At 35.4% G+C, this 23,710-nt stretch overlaps 1 protein-coding gene across 3 annotated transcripts in view; it reads right to left on the bottom strand.

The window, feature by feature from the left end:
- Positions 1–222: 222 nt before the first annotated feature.
- LOC129253867 (membrane-bound transcription factor site-1 protease-like) overlaps positions 223–23,710 on the bottom strand; it is a 26,238-nt gene continuing 2,750 nt past the window's right edge. For 2 of the 3 annotated variants that reach the window (XM_064095288.1, XM_054892304.2), the window contains exons 2-23: positions 22,624–23,127; positions 21,449–21,600; positions 20,679–20,832; positions 19,545–19,639; positions 19,280–19,397; positions 17,769–17,989; positions 17,352–17,468; positions 16,796–16,863; positions 16,285–16,387; positions 15,190–15,341; positions 14,163–14,327; positions 13,256–13,352; positions 12,537–12,629; positions 11,822–11,959; positions 11,185–11,357; positions 10,207–10,322; positions 8,597–8,753; positions 7,636–7,760; positions 6,873–7,091; positions 5,297–5,425; positions 4,451–4,577; positions 223–3,981 (exon numbers count right to left, since the gene is read on the bottom strand). In XM_064095288.1, the coding sequence (XP_063951358.1) occupies positions 3,639–3,981; positions 4,451–4,577; positions 5,297–5,425; positions 6,873–7,091; positions 7,636–7,760; positions 8,597–8,753; positions 10,207–10,322; positions 11,185–11,357; positions 11,822–11,959; positions 12,537–12,629; positions 13,256–13,352; positions 14,163–14,327; positions 15,190–15,341; positions 16,285–16,387; positions 16,796–16,863; positions 17,352–17,468; positions 17,769–17,989; positions 19,280–19,397; positions 19,545–19,639; positions 20,679–20,832; positions 21,449–21,600; positions 22,624–22,948 (3,387 nt within the window). In that variant the 5' untranslated portion in view covers positions 22,949–23,127 and the 3' untranslated portion in view covers positions 223–3,638. Of the gene's footprint in view, positions 3,982–4,446; positions 4,578–5,296; positions 5,426–6,872; positions 7,092–7,635; positions 7,761–8,596; positions 8,754–10,206; positions 10,323–11,184; positions 11,358–11,821; positions 11,960–12,536; positions 12,630–13,255; positions 13,353–14,162; positions 14,328–15,189; positions 15,342–16,284; positions 16,388–16,795; positions 16,864–17,351; positions 17,469–17,768; positions 17,990–19,279; positions 19,398–19,544; positions 19,640–20,678; positions 20,833–21,448; positions 21,601–22,623; positions 23,128–23,710 lie in introns of those variants that run through there. The other variant, XM_064095289.1, reaches the window with a different exon arrangement.

The following is a 23,710-nucleotide window of genomic DNA, read 5'->3' as shown; positions in this document are numbered from 1 at the left end:
CATAATCCTCACTGCCGCAGTCACCATCACGAACACTATTGTTTTCATTATTTATTGAGATCATCATTTTCATCGTCATCATCCTCATCAACATCATCATCCTCCTAATCAACATCTTCATCCTCATCAACATCATCATCATCATCAATATCAGCAACAGCACCACATTCATCATCAACTGACAAATTATACAAAAGAGAATATGCAACACCCAATGATAGCTACAGTAATATCCATCATTTAGTTTATTCCTGGAAAAAAATGTAGATAAGTCTGTACACTGTTATATATACATATAACATATTTCCAAAGTTGACAAGTATACATGCTCTCACCCTTCACACTGGAACATTGATCTTTAGCGATGGCTAGACAACAGTGAACAATATATTATTCTTGAATCAAAGTTAAAAATTAAAAATTGTAAGAGATAAGTAGTTAGATAAATTAAATAACGAACTGCATATAAGTTAATATAAATCTGACTGTACAGACATACAACACATCTGAGTCCTGTTGGAGAGAACCACTATTATGGTAATTTTGCAATCGATGGTCATTACTATGGTAGCAGTACTTAAAGGGGAAGTTCACCCTGACAAAAAGCTTGGTGCAAAAATGCCAGAAAAAATATTGAAGGTTTGAGGAAATTTAATAGAACACTAAGTTTTTGATTTGTGACGTCATATACAAGCAGCTTCATCATATTTTATGTACGATAAAATGTATAAATTTCAAGTTTTCAATGGTTCATGATGACTACAAATTTTCTTCCTTAAGGAGCGGGTGTGGAATAATTTGCCTGTTGATACTGAAGGTACAATAAAAACTATTTTCAATTTTTTTAGGAAATGGCATTTCATTGATTTCTAATTAACGATACATGAGAAGCTGCTTGCATATGACTTCACAAATCAAAAAATTTAAATTCTAATACATTTAAATCTTTGATGGATTTCCTCAATCCTTCAATGTTTTAAATAAAGTGTCTGGGTGAACTTCCCTTTTAACAACCAATAAGAGTCAAGTTTTAAGTGGAAGTTACCATAAATGGCAAAAATCACAAATAAGGGATAAATTCATGTCACAGGGGTCATCTAACCAGAAAGTGTGTCATAGCAGAATACAAATGCTACATCCAGAATCTGGATGTCAAATAAGTAGTTTTGGCATAACATAAATGACACATATCAACAACCATAACAAAAGTCCTATTTGGGTGGTTATTTTGTTAGTATTCATTCTGTCTGTTATCTTATCTCCTATCTTGCAGAGCATCGATGTATTAAGTGCTATATGAAAGCAAAATGTAATCATTATCACTACTGTCAGGACTATTCTAAAACACTTACAATCCTTCTTTATGTTCATATGAAAAATAGTAAGGTGTCCTAAAATATTCTTTTTTTTTCTTCTTCTTTATTTCGTATCATTCCATTCACCTTTGACCTAGTCATGCTACTTGTCAACAATGCACAATGCTATTCACAAATATCAAAGAGAAGTAGATATGTACATTCTTACAATTGCAATTGCCATATTCCCTGTAAATTGTTCATTATTTACAATAGAGATGGGGATGTGAAAGGATGAATGGATAGAACATCGGAAACCAATCAGGAAAATAATTTCACTGCCTGACCGGCGGAAGGCAATTTGGATTTGCATGTATTTTGAATCCATTCCTGTTCATCAGTCAGAATGCCGTTAATTTTCATGCGCACTGTACAATTTGCGTAACGTGTGAATGAGCTAGTACCTGTATGCCAACAGCATGGGAATTGCAAAACGCTGGGCATGCACAACCTTCTGCCAGTCAGACAATTTGAGTATTGCTTAGGGAAACTTCCCCAATCAGTATGCACCAAGAATATACCAAAATTCATAGGTTCCATGGAGCAAGGTAATAAAACAGTAAATAGCCAACAGGTAAATGCAATGGTGCAATAAACATTAGATCAAACTACATCATTTGCATGACATTTTGAATACCCGAGGACCTCCCAATAGCACGTAACATCACATATATAAACCTGTGCAATACTTCTTGCATAAAAAAGGCAATGGTATACTCACAGTAAATTAAAGTTTGACAAGATAAAATACAGGATTCACCTGGGGTGTTTCATGAAATGTGTTGTAATAACAAATTTGCAATAACAGTTAAAAGATACTGAAATCATTTAATTTGATTGGCTGGTATCAAACTTGTTATAGAAAAGGTGAATTTGTTATGTAATGGGACACAGGAAGGGGTATGAATGAGGGCAGTACAAAGAATTACAGTTTTGAAGTTAACTTTGCCCAATGCCCAGCAGCAAGTGCATCCAGTGTCTGAATAATTTTTTGTTTTACTGAAACAATCATTTTCATCTCTGTACATTTGAAGTATTTCATTAATTGATTTGAATTTATATTGTATGATTTCTAGTGAAAAGAATACTTATGAGTTGACCTTTGATATATCGTAGATTCACCTGAGTTGAAGATTTTTTTTAGACCAGAATATATGCAAAACGTGTGTTAATAATATCTCCTAAGTCAAGTCAAACATATTTCTTTGGCCCTACTAGATTTGACTTGGGCAAAGTAAGTGAACCCGAGAGTACGAAGCAGGTTAAATGATACACCGGTAAGCAAAGGTGTATGAACTAATTATTAGTTGTCAAAAATAGCCCTTGTCCTGGCCCTCTGTATAATGGCCAGAATAAATTAAGCTGCCCGTACATTAAGTGACTTTAAAAATGACAGGTGACCCTGTCTTAAAAGCTAAATCAACACTAATGAAAATTTGATGTATAAAATTTTCTACAAGAAAGGGTCACTAGTCGTTTGTAAAGTCGCTCGTAACTTACAAGCAATTATGAAGCATATTTTCCAATGGTTCAAAGTGAGCTATTTTAGTGATTGGCTTCATATAGGCTACAAAATCTGACTTTCAATTTAAAAAAAAATATTTAAAAAGATCTTTCCATTTACTTATAAAGCAGAAAGCACTAAAGGGAAATAGTTATACTACATATAATGATATTTATACAAAAACAGGTATAAAACTTTGATCACATGAATACAATTGAAGAATTACCAACCAAGTTACAAACATAGAAAGCAAAGTTGGAAGTATACAAAAATTATGCAGACCCATGTTATGTTGGAATGCTTCATAAGAGTGGTGGGTCGAATTCCTTTTTTGCATAAATTTCTAATTCACTTCACACCCATCTTCCAAATAATTATTACAAGAATGGAATGAAAAATACTGAAGTAAATACCCTCAATTACTTTTTGAAATGATCTTAACCACATTTTTAAATCATGAAAGATAAAATCATTAGTGTACACAATTCTGACAAATATCTTAAATAAAATGTATCTTCCTTTTCACATATTACAAAATATCCCCCAAGTTGGGAAATAAACTACTCAAAATAAAAATTTCCAAAATTAATGCCAATAAACTCAGCGCTGGTGCCAAAGTTCTAATACAGAACATTGCATGCAAAAATATTAGAAAATACATTAAAGACATACTATTGTTTGAATACTATTTCAGTGGATTTTAAAAAAATGCATGCCTCCATTCATCCTTTCACATTTTAACATTAAAAAAAATTGTTTTCTAATTAGCTCGCTAAGTACTATACCGCCGGCATCTTGCCGTAATGAAGAGACGAAGATGCATGGGGGTAAGACTTCTTTAACCGGTACGGTTTGCGTCTTCTTGGTCTCGTCCTGCGTTGTTGGACCTGATAAAAAAGAAAGCCCATTACTAAAAGGACACTGATTATCCCTATGAGGGGGATAGGCCCAAACTGGTCCAGGGCAGAGGCGGAGAGGTTCTGGTTGAACCCGCCCGGTCCGTTGGGCTCGTTTTCTTCCTTCATGAGCTGTGGGACGACCGGTTGACCATTGCGTCTGTTGGGGACCAGAGGAAGGAATGCCTCTGGAACGGATAGGAGCTTCTGGTGCTTGTAAAGATTGCTGTGATATGGAAGGAAAATGATGAGAAAATATTATAGAGGAGGCATTGCTTCATTAAAGGGGAAACTCAGTTTGCCCGAAAGAAGAAAACAATTATAAATTGCTGATTGCTCAACACCTGCTTTCCTCAGAACTAGGCAAACTGTTTGCAGATCAAATGAACATAAACCAAAACAATCAGTGTGGGATGTTCTTTGAAAGTGACTGGTGCATGGATAATTGAAAGAGAAGAGAAAATCATTAAGATAGTTTAAAGTCACTCAAATGCAGTGTTGTATTCAGTATATTTGCATAAAGAGTCATAAAAATACAATGCAAATTAGGGGTCTTATGGTAACATTTAACTTTCAAATTCCTAAAGAAAAGGTAAGTTGGTGTCTTTAACATTCATATTCATAGCATACAAGATCAGTTGCTAACATTAACTTCCTTAACAAGCTTATACAAGGTCAATTGTACATGGCGTTACCTTGGAGCAGAGAAATTGAGTGGTTCTCCAATAGCCCAGGCCAGCTGGGGGCAAGCAGGGAGGGGTCGTGGCTTCGGTTCCCCTAAGTGTGCTTCCAGTACCTTGGAATAGCGATACAGGTGGTTGCCTGAAATTCACCAAATGAAATGAAGAGACTTCATAGCTGATTGTACACTGTACATTTTGTGCTTACCATCTTCCATATGTTTTGCCAATTTTAATCCCATATCCCCCACCAGCAAGAGAAATGCTCATAATAGCCCAGTACAGTAAATGTTAATAGTAATAATGCATTCACAAATCCCATTTTCCACAAGTCATCTTTTTGACATTCATTTGAGAATGCAAAATGCACTAAAATGTTGAAAAAACATATGGTACTCTATAAAATTGCATACATTTCATACATAGGGACACAAATAGCATACAAATTCATTTCATGTTTGATAAAATTAAAGATAAATTCCAGTTGTGGAACGATTTAAAAATGGTTTTGTATATAATCCAATAAAATTGCCACCCAAGTGTCTGTTCGCATAAATAAAAACCAAAAAAATATGTGGCAGAGGATTCTGGAAGAAATTGTTTAATAGCCGAGATGTTAGCAAAATCAGCACGGGATTCAAGCAAAATTGCCTGGCCTTTTTCCACGCAAAAAAATAACTGGCCAACATGTGCTTCCCTGTGTTGGTGATCTACAGAGGGATCATTTTTCAGTTCAGATTTCATAATTGAATTTATGTAACTCTTCCAGATTGAGACCCACGATGATAGAGTGACAAGAATTTCTCATGAAATCAGTGTTTACTGCAACTACTTTCATTTATCTTGAAAGTTTATATCTACCTTCCATCCTGGTTGGTAAGGTGTCTACCGGTGGAAGTGAGGTAGCTATATTCTCATGATCAGAGAACATGGGGGAGAGGTTGCTGTAAGCTGTGTACTGAAGGAGGGTCTCAAGAAGCCAGTAGCAGTCTGATATGGATGAAAGGAATCATGGTCAGGACAATTACAAACATCTCATAAATTCAATTCAATTCAATTCATTTTATGTCACTCGATAAATATAACATATATACAGGTAAATAAGAAATACACAATGGCAAGAAAGAACAAAGTAACCAAAATGATAATACAGTAGAGTAAAGAAAGTAAAATAATGGATACAAAATAAACCATACAAAGACAAAAACATACAAGGGAAAAACAAACATTAACAAAGTTAAAATGAAGTGTTTGACTTTCTAGAAAAATAATAGAAAAAAGGACTAGTGTATGTGAAGGGTCACAGAAAATCGACAGGTGAAATTAGTGAGAATAAGTGTAAGAGAAGGGCAAACACAGAAATTATAGTCATGTTACAATTACTTAGTTGTAATTGAATGGGAATGTTGTTAAACAGAATAATAACAGAATAAATGGTTGATAATGAAAAAAAATATGAACAAAATAAGTGATAAGAGTTGCTTAATGAACAGAGGGCTTTTGAAAAACAAAGACGGAGCAAATAGGACAGGGAGTTACGATTCTAGAATTATTTTCAGCCCAGAGTGCCCCTTTCAGCAAAATTTGATAGTTCACACACTCGTGCTAGTGCTTTCAAATTCTGTTAAGGAATAAAGGACCTCTAAATTACATGTAGCTGTTTCTTTTGTGAAATCATAACATGGTCATACAGTAAAGGAACATTCCTGAGCTTGGAATTTAGGCACTTAGTTGTAAATGTAATTTGGATATTACATAATATAAGTCTCACGATTTTTTCAATGGCTGCCCCTTGCTGGTTTCCAAGCTGACGCATAGCCATCATCTTTCCACACTCAATGTAAAATCATTGACGGGCCACAGTTTTTGAGTAGGCAACAGATAGTTTGGGAATTAAGCATGCAATTTATATGTTACCATCCCCCTTGCCTTTACTGGGACTCACCCTTTACAGGATATCAATATCACAAGGCATACAATAAGAAAGAAATCAGGGGTGGTAATCTTGAAAACTGTCGTAAATGTTATCATTTCTCTCCCAGGTTAGAATACACTATGATTGTTACAAATCCGTATTCTGAAAATTGTCTCTTCTCTGTCATATCTCTCTAAGTTTTCACAGACAAACCAATAAAAAAATTAGTTCTGAGTGAGAGCCCTTCTGACCAGTAGAAAGGCCCATGGACATGCAGGACCCTATCATAAATTTTGTATCTTTCGCTTGCAATGGGATTATGCACGTTCATAAACCCCATATTTTTTGTGCATGCTACAGAGAAGAAACAAAAATTATGAAAATTTTGATTACAAAGGTTACTACATCTACAAGAATACCTATCCTGTCATATCAATGAGAAAAGATAAATTATCAAGAAAAGAAAAAGTTTAGAAAACCACCCCAGGAGTCGAGAGGAAATGACATCACAATATGACTAACCTGTCTGCATGTGGCTGGTGTCCAGGCAGTTGGAGTCCCCGAAGAGGACGATGCGACCAGCGCTCTTGCCATGCTGGAACATACCAAGGATAGGGACATCCGAGGCAGTCTTGGTCTCCCCCTTGAGGACCTCATAGCCCTGGTCTTTGAGAGAGGCCTGGATTAGGAGACCCCCTTCCGATGGGAACTTGACAATGCTAGACCCTGAGGTATATTGGCCTGTAGGACAGGGGTGGAAACATGGTGTTCAAACATTAAAGACAAGTGCAATATCATTCTTCTCAATTTCCTTCAAAATTTCTTGAAAACCACCTTGAGCACCCTTTAAGATTTGTGGGGATACAAGTTCAATTATTATTACCATTATTTCTATTATTACGTCAGTTTACAATATAAGTGTATTTAATTGGGCAATTCCATCAAATGTTCCTGAAAAGATATCTCTGTAGTATAGTTCACATGAACTCTTGTAATGCTCTCAAATTATCATGGGCAGTTCAAGTGAAGCGACATGGGGGGGGGGGGAATGCGGGTCAGAAAAATAAAACGGTTCTACATACATGTACAAGTAAAAGCATTAATTACCTCTTCCCTTTTCATTGCAAGGACAAACACCATTTATAATAATAATATTTAATCATATGGAGATTATATAGTTGCCATTGCAAACCACCCATTGCAAACCATCTCTAAATTATACATGAAGATAGAAGTAAAATCTAGCTATCACTACAGCATGTATGGAATATATGTTAATACTCACTTTTCCTGCCACCTATGGAAAACTCTCCTTCAAAGACACCATCCCCGAATGCCATGCCCCATGGGGCTAGTACTTCATTGAGGGCTGGGATATTACTGCCTCCTGTATCAGGCATCCACCATTGTCTGTAAATGAAAAGATTACCGGTAAGCAAATATTTGAGTCGTGTCCTTATTTCATAATTGAACACCAACAATGCAAATTGCTAAAGGATGCAAGTACTGCAGTGAGATTTGAACCCCAGACCTTGTGGTTCACAGACCAAAGACTTGTCCAATGAGCCTTCACATCTCTTCTGGAAAACACGATATACTCAACTTATTACATGTTTTCTTGTATTATACATGTTATAATAATGATAAGTTTTATGATTTGTCAAAATCACATTAGTTCAGAAGACTGACAAATATTGAATACAATTTGCAATCAGTGATACTCCACGGCCTTGTCTAAAAAAGAGTTGCGAATGATCTGATCAACCACAACTAAAAAGCAGGCAACATCAACATATGAAATACATGTCCCCCCCCCAGAAATTCTAGATATAATGTTAAATTCATAAATATGTTTTTTTATTCAGTATGCTCATCTTTGTTTACAAAAGGACATTGCACAAATTTCCTGTAGGAAAAATTATGGAAATGATGGATTTCCATATAGTTGAGGTTGATTGGATCAACCACAACTCTTAGTAAGACAGGACCCAAAATTATGGAATGGTTTGCCATATGTAATAAGATCCTGCCCATCAGGAGAAACGTTCAAACTTAAACTAAAAACCTATCTGTTCAAATAATTCCCATACATTTCCTTTTCCCCTATTCTAAATTTGTTCTCAAGCATTTCACTAGCTCTTAATTGCAGCGCAGTAGAATATATGCACATACTTTCTGCGCTATATAAATCAGTATTTTTTTTTTTTTTTTTTACAGGACCCTGTTCTCATAGTTTGTTTACTCACCTTGTATTCTCATCATAGAATTTGACCTTTTTCATGACAGTGGTATTATACCAGTCAGCAAATATCATAACTGATAGACCATTGTCAATATCTCTCTTCAGTTTACTGATCTCCTCTGGAAAGAACTCTTCTTCTGGATCTACCACAAGAAGGGTACCTACAGAAAAACAATTATAACATTCATTCGGTGCAAGTAATAATAGTAAAAATAAATAGAATTTGTATAGCACACTTTCCATCTTAATTAGATGCTCAAGGTGCTTTAGAGCAAATTACAGAAAGGGAGGGGGGAAAATCCATGGCAAGTTCAAACTATACAAGAATAGCCTTCAATACATAATATAGATGGCTGTCTGTCACAAAGCACCATTATACAGGTAGCTAATCATCAATGATAAGACATCTCCCCTTAAGCAACTGCAATCGTACGCAAGATACCTTATCTTTTTAAGATTTAGAACTCGAAAAAGTCCCATTCGATGATTAAATCATGAAACCTCAAGTAGTATAAAGTCTAAGAAGAGCTTATGCTTACTGTTGAGTTCATTAATTATTATATCCATACTGCTAATAACTGTGAGTGGAGCGTAGAGCATAAACCATGAGAACAATTTTTCACATATTCAAAATCAAAATAACTATTCCAGCATTCACCATTGCTTTTTATAATTGATTTTTAATCAATCACTTTCATGATTTAATTTCTTGATATGAAGAAATGGCTCCTTCATATCAATATATTTCACTTGTTGAGATCAAGAAATGAATCCTTCATATCAATGAATCACTTGATGATATCTAGAAATGAATCCTTCATATCAATGATTTCATTTTTTTATATCAAGAAATGAATCCTTCATATCAATGATTTCATTTTTTGATATCAAGAAATGAATCCTTCATATCAATGATTTCATTTGTTGATATCATGAAATGAATCCTTTATATCAATGAATTCATTAGTTGATATCAAGAAATGGATCCTTCATATCAATGATTTCATTTGTTGATATCAAGAAATGGATCCTTTATATCAATGATTTCATTTGTTGATATCAAGAAATGGATCCTTCATATCAATGATTTCATTTGTTGATATCAAGAAATGAATCCTTTATATCAATTATTGCATATGTTGATATCAAATAATGAATCCTTTATATCAATGATTTCATTTTTTGATATCAAGAAATGGATCCTTCATATCAATGATTTCATTTGTTGATATCAAGAAATGGATCCTTCATATCAATGATTTCATTTGTTGATATCAAGAAATGGATCCTTTATATCAATGATTTCATTTGTTGATATCAAGAAATGGATCCTTCATATCAATGATTTAATTTGTTGATCTCAAGAAATGAATCCTTTATATCAATGATTTCATTTTTTGATATCAAGAAATAAATCCTTTATATCAATGATTTCATTTGTTGATATCAAGAAATGAATCCTTTATATCAATGATTTTATTTGTTGATATCAAGAAATGGGATTAGATGATTAAACAGTTTGGCAAACAAAGGTCTGCATACACTAGCTAAAATGTCAAGGTATGAAAGCCACTTCAGAAGGGGACTCTGAAGAACAATCTGAATAAGACTTACCATACTGCTTTGCATCAAAGCATGTGAATGGAGCACCAAGTATCTCAACATAGAAACCAGCTGCTCTCAAATGCTCATACATATCCTTGAAATTGGTGTGTATATGATCCCCATTCCTAGTTAAGAAAAGGAAAAGCAAGATATGAGATAGAAACGGAAGCATATCAAAGGGCTTAAATGATGAAGAAGTTCTGAGATAGAGACAGTGAGACAGAGGGGGGCTGATTTGAATTAAAAAAATTATTTAGGTTTCTGTTTTGGCATCTACCACCCAAGTTCAATTACAAACAGGTTATATGTTAATACATAAAAATCTGCAACATTTGAGGTATGGCATACCTGAACAGGGTACAATTGATAACAGAACCATCAAAGTAATATTGCAGATTTTTTATAGGTACTTATCTGCAAAATAGCTTCAGGATAAGCTTTACAAAAGGAGGAAGCAAAATAGTGTCATACTTTAACAAATAGTGCTGAGCGATATTTTGATATCATCAATATGACATTGGAATAATTTTGAATATTCGATAAAGGTTTCATGACATGTTGATATATCGCGGTAACACAATATGATAAAAAATTTGTTGGCTATGACCACAAATGCTGCTCTCTATTGCTTTTATCCAACGAAGAACTTTGTAAGTTGGTACCCAAATGACCGCTTTTCATGGACAAGCAATGATAAAAGCCTTACTTTCATCTCCCCCCTTCCTGCTATCAGCATTGTAGTTCATAATGAACGTATATTATGAATTTTCAGACTCAGCGATATATTGCGTTATCGGCAATATCTTGCTGGCGATTATCGACCAACGATATCAAATGTCGACCAGCACTATTAATGGACCTATTCATATATGTCATCGAAAGGATTACATTTATAAATGAGATTTTTTGGTGGAAGCTGGCACTATGAATCGGGTATAGGAGAGCAATTTTCTCATTCCATTTAAATAGAATCCTTTTTTTCTTTACCAGTCGAGAGGATCATTCTTCATCCTAAGGTTATCTCTTGGAAAGTACCCCGGTGGGTATCTAAGATTGTGATATTGATCCCACAGGATACGTTGACTGCGGGGAGGGGTAGGTATCACCTTCACTCTGATGGGAAGCTTTAGGCTACTCTGTCTAGGGGAGTCCTCTCCATTCTAAAGTAAGTAAAAAGAAGATGAATTCTGGCTGTTACACTTTCAAACTTTTGTATACACAGAATAGTTTGCATAGACATTTCACGATTTTGCTTCAAGGTCACAGATTCAATCAGTTCACATTTGCCATTTTATCACATTCTTGTTTACTTCATTGATGTAGGTGTATCTGGGAATTCTTATTATGAGGCTGTCCAGTTATGAAAATTGTATGAACATTTGTGCAAAATATTTAGTATAGGTATACGGTGACTGGTAAAGACTGACAATTTGCAGATTACTTGACACTGTTTTTCACTCGAATTTGAAATATGTGAATCACGCTACAGTAACACCAATGAAACCAACTCAAAACCAACCAATCGTTTGTCATTGGAAAAGCTTTTGTCAGTCTGGAGTCGGTTTCACAGCTGTGAATGTCACATTAAAAACTGCAAAGAACTTAGAAAGTTGAAGACACTCACCTCGGGAGGAGATTCAACGGTCATCATGACCTGACCCTGGGCTATCCCTTCCCATGATGCAGCAGTGGGCGCAGCCGTGATGGACACGGCCAAGTACCCAGACCATGGCCAGAGGACAGGGGAGAAGGAAAGAGCAACCTGGACAAGAATAAAATCAAATTGTCAAGAAGAGGTGTGTTAAAGACTTTAAAAAAGTAATTTGGTCTAATGGTTTTAGCCCATGTGGCATTAGACCATCTGAGAAGTAGACCATCTACTTGTACACCAAGTGAATATAAACTGTCCAGTAGAAACCCAATATAACCCATAGAGGTACACAGCTTTCATTAGGTACAATTAATCTTCTTTGGCTCCTCAAATTGGCAACAATCATTTATTTCATATTTATAATCATACTTTGACAAAATAAATATGGATATAGCACAACCCCAAATTAATGATAAGGGAGTAAATGTACCGAAAAATTGCCAATGTGCATTTTTAAGACAGTGATTTTGTTGTTTTCATCATGTTATCAATTTAAAGGGTGTAATGATGACTTTCAAATTAAATGACTTTTATTCACGAATGGCACCACACACTGTAATGGAAATGGTATACTTTTGTTCGATACATCGGTCTCTTCCAAACCATATTCCTATTCGTAACTGCTAGCATTCAGGATGATTAGAAACTCTCTTAAAGGAGACATGGTAACTCTATAAGAACAACTTACCTCTATCTGATCTCCATGCTGGGGAGCAAAGGGCTGCCATACAGGTTTCCCAACAATCTTTCCCGTCACTCCCATGCCATTGAGGATGGTCACCTGATGATACAAATTAATAATAAAGCATTAATGGTATTATGCATTTTCAACACATTCTCAAATCTCAAAGTCATACACAAGTACAATACATGATGTAGGGAGATTCAAGCCCTTTGCATGCAATGTGATACGAAGAACATTCAAAATAAGTTTCAGACACACATGTCAAATCATAAGGGCATTTTCACGGTAACTGACGTTACACGGCACAATTTTACACACTTTTCATTGTGTGTATGATTATCTCTAAAACAATCTCTGGACGGTGTTTGCGCTCAAAAAGTTATCACAATTATTATTATCATTATTATTATTCAATATTAATCTAGACCATGGTCTAACTCTGTGCTAAAATCATGGGAAACGGAAGAAGTCAAAAGCGTGTTTACATTGTTTGCTTCTTTGCTTTCTTTGCTCTTTCATCATGCATTAATAATGAAGGAAACAATAATAGTTATCATTTCCTGATAATTATGAATGATTAGAGTGTCAAATGAGCTGTACATTGAACTTTTACAGTAAGAGATTTTAGTCTATGTTGGCTACTCACAGTTAAACCACAACCTTAGAACAGATTTTAAATTAAGCTAATAAGGGCCAGTATGGTGCTAAGAATGATTACTTACATTCACAATGATTGGCATCCCACCATGATAGATAGGGTGTGTACAATATGGCCAGAAGTATGGACACTCCGTCAAATCAATGTAACTGGGACTAAAGCTATTGATGAATAAAAAAAATCAGAAACCATACAATTAATTACACCTCATTATTTGCCATGTCCACAAGTGCGATTTAACATATGCAATTTTCTATTAATTGTTTATGTAAAAGCCAGTACAGAAAATGTTTATATAATATATCATAGACTAATAAATTGAGTTGAATTCAATAAGCATTTAGGGATAATAATGTAGCGATCACATTTATTATTCAACATTCATAGCTTACTCAACAAGAATAATACATGAAATTAAGAAGCATATAACATAACCATGTTTTCTCCCATAAAACAGCATAGAATTAAATAAAATGGATGATTAAATAAACAAATATTAACTAAAAATAATAATAAAATCTAATCTAAATGATAAATAGAAGTATGCACGAAAAATTAAAATATCACTGAAATAACAGATTCCTATATCCTCACTTTTAAGCTCATTTCCAGGATTATTATTGTACTGAAAATGATGATTATGCATCTCCATTTGCTTTTACCTACTCAAGGTTAACAATGCATTTACACATCACAAAGGCATCCATGAAACCATTCACACAAACGCCATCATCACTGAGACATTGTTATTCACTAATAATATCAGTAAAGTACTTTATTTTAATGGGCTTAGAAGCAATATTTCTATGGTAGCATCATTAAACAACAACCCTAATGCATGATGACCTTGTAGGATCTTCAGAGCATGGCTGTTTTAACAATGCAATACCAGTCACTCGTTTAACAGGAATTAGATTAGAATCACAGGTTTAAACTGCACACAAAACAAAAAAGTTGGTGCTCTGCGTTACCTGGCCTGGGGCTTGTATGTGCTGAGTATCTGATAAGCCTTGATAAGATCGAGCTTGCCATGGCCTTGTTCAAACATGTTAGCAGCAGGTAGTCTTCTGGCTGAAGCCATGAGGGCCTGCTTCATGCTAGCAGGGTTCAAAACCCAATGGCGATCTTGGACAGAACTGCAGAGAAAGGAAATACATAAGATGAGGTCTAGCTTGCCATGGCCATTTTCTAACATGCAGGCAAAGCATTAAGGGTTCACAATCTATGTTGAAAAATATTAACTTGTTATGACCATTGATATTCTAAATGATACAAAAGCAGGTTGAAATGATGATTGCTGATTGATCCATGGTACACTTGTTTCCCTCAAATTAATTGTTGCCAGTTTCAGTTCATATGTTTATTTTTTTATATTCTTAACTGACCTGGATTGAGGCGAAGGGGTGTGGGAAGGAAGGCCTGTGGGCCATGGTAATTCAGTTAACCTTTTCCAAATCCAGGCAGCCCCTTCATCTCTATTCCAGGTCCTTTGTACTATGTCACCTATGTCCTATTGTTTGTGTGATTTGTATTGTACTATAATTTTTTTTTTTTTTATTGCCGAATAAAATAATAATAATAATAATAATAATAATAATCAAAGAATAATAATAAAATTAATCAAGGATGTTATTGATGAAGGCAAATGTCTTGAAGTTTATACAAATCTTGATTTTAGGAATATTTTAATTATTTTATTGATGTATTTAAGAAATTTATCACAGCCTAGGAATATTAAGAAATAAAAAAATTTTAAAAAAATTCATATGAACAAAAGGTCACCCCCCACCCCCAAAAAATACAACCGAGAAAAGAGGCAGAGCAGTTAAGGAGTTCATATATAGGCCTATATATATATATATATACCAATACAATGTCAATACTCTAAGAACAATTGTTAGTACATCAGCACAAGTGACATTCTATAAAATGAAAAACATTAAATAGTGGATGTAATTAAATACAGTAAATAATGCAATCTGAACAAAGATACCCTACCTGGCAAGAAGAGTCACGGCCCCAGCAACGACAGGAGAAGCTACTGAAGTACCAGAGAGGGTCCTGCAGCCATTCTTTAGTCCTGACCCACGGACAGCTGAACCATATGTCACTATATCTGGTTTGAGACGACCATAGCCCCCTGGTAACTCCTACATAGGAAGATATTGACAGGGATGCCAAATTTTTAGAAAGCATTGCAGATTACAGAGGACCAAAAAGGAATACTTTCGGTCTGTAAAAGGCTTTTGATGTTTAGAACTGCAATCGACATGTGATTTTGGGAATAGTAAAAATATGCTATGCTATATAGAAGGTTGGACTATTTCTATGGGCCATTTCATAAAGGTGTTTGTTGTATTTGTGCATGGCTTTATACATAACTGGTGACATGTATTTATGTTAAATGATACATCCCTACCTAGCTAGCTGACTAAGCAACTATTCAAGAAAATGTTGTGTTTTGTGTGAGGCACCTTCTCAAAATTCAGAGCCGTATCTTTCCTGCAGAAATCCTTCAAGCACCTTTTCATTACAAATCATCACAATCACCATAGACAAAACAATGGGGATTGCAGGAGAGCTGTGATGAAAAGACACTTAACATTCTTATAATGGGATTCTTGCTAAAAGACGTGGCCTAGACTTTTGACAAGTTGCAAAGTCATGTGCAAAGTCAAGCTTAACGTCCAAACAGCTTTATTCAACATCACCCTGAGCTATTCCCCCCCCCCCTCGTCACTTCCTATCTTAACAGTACTCAATCTGCTCTGCACCATTGCATGTCAAAAATGATGATGACGATGATGACGATGATGATGATGTTAAATATTTAATATGCTGCAAAATTACAAATTTCCTATAAGTTGATAGAAAGATATTAAGACTGGAAAAAAGATCATTACAAAATAATAAATATCACAAATCACAATCAATCTGTCATAATCACCAGATAATGAAATTATACGGGGGTGGCCAAAGATGGCCACAAAGGGATATATATATATATATATACAGATAAACAATTGAAGATTTATAGACAGGTTTTCATGGTTTTCATATTTGACTGCCTGTAGTAAGTGTAAACTGCCATACCCATGTGGTCATCCCTCTCGATGAAAACTTTGCAATAGAATCCTCAAAGTTGATTCCTCCTACTCCAATCACATCCATCTGATCAGCTGGGTTGTTCAAAGTTCTGGGGGGAAAAAAAACACGAGAGTGTTCTTACATGCAAATAGCGTACGTGTCTGTCAAAGTTGCAGCAATTATAGTGTCATTGCAATTTGGAAATGAAATTGCTTTTATTCCAACAGGATTTTTGTTTTTTAGTATTCATAATACTATTCCGAACTATGATTATTAAGATTTTATAGTTTGGAATATCAAATGCTATAACAATTTCTTTGAAAATTGAATAGCAACGGATTGTACAGTGTGCATCAGGCTTCAGGCTTTGTTATTGATTATATACATTGAGCTACTGATGTACCATCATCTTCAACTCCTGACATTTTTTTTTTAAACTCTGATTTCTTTTCCCTTTACTTCTTTTCTTGTTGTCTAACTTTGAGCAATTTCATTCAAAAATAAATGCAGTACTTACCCATAAAGTGGACCATCGTTGCCAATAGCAGAAACCATGATCACTTTGTTTGCTGTCAACTCCCACACCTATTGATAAAATACAATTTTGAAAATATAATTTTTTAGTAAATTATTCTATTTAACTTTTAACATATACTAAAGGAAATATGTTCATAGAAATTATCTTCATATAAAGCCCCTTGAATTCTTTGAGCAATTTCTTAGCACAATGAAATGGTAGCATAAAATTTCCTTTTAATCAAAATATTTACAGATATTTAATCTTCAAATAACATGATTGAAAACATCAAAATTGGCATGTCTTATTCAATTCCTTCATAAAGTCAGCAAACATCCGACTCGTTGTATCACTGATAAGACAGTGAGAAACATATTTTAAGAAATTCAAGTTAAAATTATATTTCTTGTCAAATCTCCTAGATTTTTCCCTAAAACACCATACAGACTGCTGACTGCATGTTCATAAGCTGATATGTTGACCCAAGAATGACTGATAAGACAGTTCGGATGAACGCCAATGATATAACCCTCCCTTACTAAGTTCATCAACAAACCTTATCAACAAAAGGATGATCCATGAAGTCGGGTCCCCCTATGCTGAGGTTCAGGACATTGATCTTCTTCAGGATTGCATAGTTGAAGGCATCCAGAAACCATGACGTGTAAGACACCTTCAATAGATGAAAGACATATAAAACAGAAAATAATACCAGACTGAACAGGTATGGGCAATAATATTGGAAGACCATGAGGTTTAAAATCAAACATTTGTTATTAAAGTAGTAGTATGGTTTTATTCACTGATCATAGCAACCCGTAGACTGAATTACATTTAAAAAAATATATAATCAATTTATAAAATACTATCATGAAATACATAGAGATATATACAATAACCCTATTGAACCCAACAAAACTTTCCCTTTTCCAATGTCACTTCCTTGATTAATGTACACTCAATCTCCCCTTACCTGATTATTTGTGAAAACCCTGAATATGTACAGATCAGCATCGGGTGCGAATCCCAGACACTCTTTATGACTGGTGATAACGCCCGCTACAAATGTCCCATGGCCCAGCCCATCGTCTAAAGTCTTCTCATTGGTCCAGTTGGTCCTCTCCTTGATCTTCTTGAAGTGTGGATGATTCTCGCTCAGACCTGTGTCAAATACGGCCACCTTCACGCCAGCACCTGAACAAACAAGAACAAGATGATCCTCATGAAATATTGATCAAAGCAACTTCAAGCTGGTGACTGAAAACAAAGAAAAATAGCTGAAGTTGCAAAAGGTCTTCTTGTACAGGGATAGTACACAAAAAACTTAAAATAAACTGAAACTAATGAACAAAATAGCTGAAATCTCACATGCCTCAACTTGCAATCACTTTTCCAGTTCTAAATCTTCTACATGTTCTTGTCTTTATATAGGCAAGATTTTCCTGTCCTATCTCATTTTATCATACTGTTTTCCATCCCTTTGTACCCTGTCTTGTCAGAGGAGCTTGAGAATCTTGAACTTTACTCAATAGAAATAATTCAATGCAAGGAATCTGACAGAGAAGTCAATCACATATATCAGGTGGAGGTGACAAAGTGGTCTGGGGTGTCTGACTAGACACTTGAAAGGAGTTTGTGACAGCATGACATTATCACTTGGTCTACAAGCTGTTGGTCTACTTCTCAGATTGTCTAATACCACTTGGGCTACACCTATTTGGTCTACTATAAATTTGGTCTAATTGCCCCTTGGTCCAGATTACAATTGGTCAAATACCAAATTAGTCTCATTGCCCAGTCGTGATTCATGAACAGTTCATCAAACCATATCCAGTAGACTAAATAGCATTATACCAAATTAGACAATGCAGTAAAAAATTAATGGGCGACATGACATTTACATCAAATGGTGAGGAGATGAACTGGTCGTAGACAAAGAAGGAGAAGACAACGTGGGATCAAGGTTCCCAGCTTTTCAAGAAAACAAAATTCCCTGATTTTTCCCTGATGAAGTTAAACAATTCCCTGATAATTATTATAACCCATTCGCAGCTTTGCATGTTTTTTAAGTTGTTGCAGTGAATTACATGTATTTTCAGTATGAATACAATAATGTAAAACTAATCAGCTACACTTAAAAAAACACCATAAGCAGTAATTCAATGGATGTTGTTTTGATATGCAACAAAATATAACAGAGTCTGACTGACTACAGTGCTTTTGACTTTTGGGCCGATCGAAACTGCCTGATTTTCCCTCATTTGAGGCATTTAAAAAAATAAAATTCCCTGATTTTTCTCTGACTGGAAAAAAGTAAACTAATTTTCCCTGATTTCCTGATGGGCTGGGAACCCTGGGGATGTGACCAAATGAAAAGTAGGAGTGGGTGTCAACCAATCGGCAATTTACCTTATGGTGTACCTTTCCATTTGCTCTCTAATATAAAGGAGAGGTTTTGGCTTGACACATAAAATCAAAACTTACCAGAGAATCCCATATCCCAAAGCAGGTCAGCTTCCAAAGCACTTGTGATCTGGCGAGGGACTGCCCTCAAAAGACGACGGCTTGTGTGACGACCAGTCGAGTGCCAGAAGTTGGTATTCTATCATTTTAAAAAAATCAATAGTTTTCATCAATCATCAAGAGGATCCAGAAAACTTGGATGAAAGTTAATGTGTTGCATTTTAGAGTTTGTTCCTAATAGGAAAGGAACAATAAGTTTACTTCTTTTCTGACAAGGAAGACTTACCACTCCTAAACTTGTCCTTGAAATCTTTCTTGATGACGTCCAATTACTGGTGCAGTATGCGCCATTTCCATCACATGGATCTTTGACTTTCAATCCTGATATTTTGAAACAAAACAAAAAAAACATCAAAATAAATAGAAAATATTTTGGACTAAGATAATTATTTGAAATTTAAAAGCAAACTAACTAACAGAATACAATGATACCAATTAAAGATAACATGACATAATCTACAGTGATCAGCCTGACCTGGTGGAGTTGTTCATACGCTCTATTTTATGAACTGGAACATGTTCTTAATTGCTAAGTCAACAGCATTATTGGAAGAAAGGGTTACCAGTAATGTGCTAAGTCATTCTCAACTTTCACACAGCTCTATGAAACACCCACCAGCTTAATTTGGTACCAATGCTCGTTTGTGCAATAGGATTGAATTTAGAGATGTATGTTTGATCAGGACATTAAAAGCAACTTACATTTGTATTATTGACTCTGTTAAAAAGGGAAACAATTGCTGTGTTTAAAGGTGACATGTTCAAGTTTTCAAGTTCTATTCAAAATGTAGAAAGAATATTAAACTTAACATATTCACCCCAAAGGATTTTGTATTTCCATGCCTAGCATCCAATGTATGACAAATACAGCTGACATATTCAGGACCAATAACTATGTGTATAGTCCCATACATGCATTTCTGTGTGAAATGGAGTACATTCATTTCTTCACAGATACACATTGATTTCACACAACTTTCCCACTTATCTCAACGATCAGACTATTTTTCCAAATAAAGCAATTAAACAGCAATATGCCACAGCCACCAATCATAACACAGACCACATTCTTGTCCCTCATTCCCTTCCCATAATGCATAATATCCATTTTGTACAGTAGTCTTGTAATATGAGCCACTAGAATGATAACAAAATATTGATCATTTATCCTTTCCATTATTGATACAACTCACTATACTTGAAAATAAAAGGGATAACATAACACTTTCAAATTTTTGTGTTTCCAAATAGATCAAGTGGTCATCACAATCATCATGCCACAATTTGGCTTATTTTTCTCTAAAATGTATGTTTCAAGGAGACTAAGGACCTGGTAAGGGAACACCTGCTGCGTAATTACCATCAATAAAGGGCATGACGTCATCATCCTCTCCTTCCTCTTCCATAACCTCTGACCTCTTGATTGACCTAGTGACCCTTCTTTGCGGAGTGACCTGCTTTACAGCAGGGTGATCTGACAGAGCACTAAGATCAGCCTCTTCCGCTCCCGATATCTGATGAGGGGACAATGAGTAATGATAAATGAACGATGCAGGTAAATAATGAACCAAAAAAAGGTTGGAAATACATGTACCTTTGTCAAACTTTGTTTAAAACAATGTATAAAAATATCCTAGGAGCTGCAAATAAATGTAAATACCCAGTATACAGGTGCCACATTATATGCTCCTACAACATTTGCTCTGGTCTTAATATTTCAGAGGGCATGAGGTTTACATAGAGTTAGGATTGTAATCAAGTTCTTGGTTCAGAATAATGTAAAGATTAGGATTAGGGTTTATTTAGTTTTGGAGGTAAGGATTTTATTTGGCTTAACAAGCACACTTTCCATCGGAGCAATTGTTGCCAGAGCAAACGTCATGAAACCAATATACACACTGCTCAAACAAAAGAATTGAAATAGTGAAACTGAAATTACTATTTCATTATGTACCTTTAGGTATAGACATTATACACAATGCAGATATTCAGGGCTCAATTGGGCTACCCAAACTGTTGAAACTGTACCATTAAGCTTTCCAATAAACAGCTATCAGCACTTTTCATCAGTTTGTTGAATGTTTTCTTTGATAGCTCCCTCCTTATTGTTGGTGTTTTATCCTAACTTACCTTGATCACTTCAAAGTCACTCGGATAAACTGATGCTGGGTTGTCCCTGGTTACAATGTGCCAATCACTGGCATTGCAGCCCTTCATTGCCGCGCATAGATATCTGTGTCTTGCCTTGGCCGAGTAGTAACTATAAAACATGACTATGAATTCTGTGCAAAGAAAAGGGTGATGATAGGATATGGTAAAATGCTCTTAATGATCACCCAAGGGAGAGAAGGGAAGTGGTCCTTCCAAGCAGGTGGACTGTACATGTATAGACAGGTTCCATTAACCCGTTGACAACTGAAAATGTGGTTCACATAGACTTTGTACAGACATCACCCGGTTCTAGTTGGCAATGGGTTCATTCATGCATCAATGAGAAAAATATTCAACGTAAACCAAACTTGGGGTCTCTACAGACAGTCATCTGACAGAGAATATAATTCCTAGAATAACAATGCAATACCAGAAATATTCATGAGATAATGAATATTCCTGGTATACATTGCATTGCAATTTCATACAGTTTTTATTAGGGAGTTTTTGCACTGCTGCACATACACAGAAAATTAATTGTCAAATTATGGCCTTCATGATAGGGGTTACCAAGAAGTCTTAATCAAAAATTTGTGAATCAAATATTGTCCTGGACTCTGACAAATGACCTATTTGCATTTTTTTCAGCTCCGAAACTTAGGAGGGACTGCTGTTTTGATTCCTCAATTTTCAACAAAGTCCTCTTCGCTGTCAATTGTCATTTGATGGGCATTTTCAATACATTTGATGTGCTCTTGAATTGGTTCTGAATGGGGGTGCGAAATTTTGCTCTTATCTGGTTCACAAAATATGGGTTTTTTTAGGTTTTATGTGAACTTCACTGATTTTTCTCCAACAAATCTTCAAGGTCAATTTTTAGTAAGAATTTTGCAAAAAAAATTCTTTCATTAGTGATCTATCAAGTTTTTTTAATGTACTTTCAAACAAAGTGACTGAACTTACAAGGAACAAAGATCTGGACAGACAGGATTCTATTGTACAACATGAAGTGGCATGAAGGTTGGGGCTACACTGCAACCCAAAACTTCAGCTTATAATCATGTTTTTTGCTCTATATTAAGAGACTGTTTGTAAAATAATACAAGATATAATTTTCTAAACTTATGTTAAGAAAGCAAATAACAATGTCTTACCATTTGAAACAAGCTCTGTGGAAAAATGAGCCTGACGACTGAGATCGCTATCTGTCGGGGGTTCCATACCCGGGCAGGTGGCAGAGGACATTGGAACAGAAGTGAGTTTGTATGGAGAATATTGCACATGAGTTCTATCCAGCTGAAAGCTCAGCTCAAAGCAAGCAGTTAATAAAAAGAGGAGATACAAGAGTCTTCGACAGCTCACATCCATCGTTAAAGTTCCGATTGATAGTGATGTCCTGTAATGATGTTTGCAGTGGTTGCCATGACTATGGCTGTGACGATGATGGTTGTGGTGACTGATGAGTTTGGATGGATACATGGTGCCGTGGATGATGGGTGTATCGCACACCTTTGACGATGTTAGGTATAAAGCCAAGCAGATACTACATGTAATTCACCAGAGTTCCGGAATATGATGATCATTGTGTTCTTCAGATTGCTCACATACGTGTACCTGAGGCGATCCCACGGGCCGGTCAAGGCCTCATTGCCTTTAACCTGGAGAAATGATAAAGAGCATTATTATCTATAGAGCGTTTTAAATAGCGATACATCAAAAATGTGTATTTTGGTCTGCATCAATTGCCTGTTCAAAACCAGAGTGTATCCCTAATATAGGGAATATGATGAATATCCCACAGGCTCCTGTACTTAAAACTTGCTGTAAAATATGAGACTGTAATCAACAGTCTAGTGCACATACGCGAATGCGTGAAACATACAACGCGAACAACAATGAAAGCAATGTGATGAGCAGCATAGAGCACAAGGACTCTCAATGACATCATAGTGAACTACCAAATTTATCTTATGAAGTGATGATCCAATAATGGTAAGTGACATGATTTGTTCAATCAAATTTATCCTCCTTTTTTTTTGGGGGGGGGAGGGGTAGGGGGTGGGATAGGTGATAATAATTACCTGTATAATGGATGGCTTTATTTCATGGAATTCCACAAATATTCCAACTCGTTAGGGCCAATATTCCATTCATCTACGATATGTGGAATATTTGCCCAAAGTCTTCGAATATTTCTGGTAATGGTATTCCATTCTGTGGCATGTGCATGTATGGCAAACA

Source organism: Lytechinus pictus, chromosome 2 (assembly GCF_037042905.1).
Source record: "Lytechinus pictus isolate F3 Inbred chromosome 2, Lp3.0, whole genome shotgun sequence".
NCBI classification, from domain to species: Eukaryota; Metazoa; Echinodermata; class Echinoidea; order Temnopleuroida; family Toxopneustidae; genus Lytechinus; species Lytechinus pictus.
The sequence above is the reverse complement of the archived record's forward strand: the minus strand, read 5'-3'. Positions and strand labels throughout refer to the sequence as shown.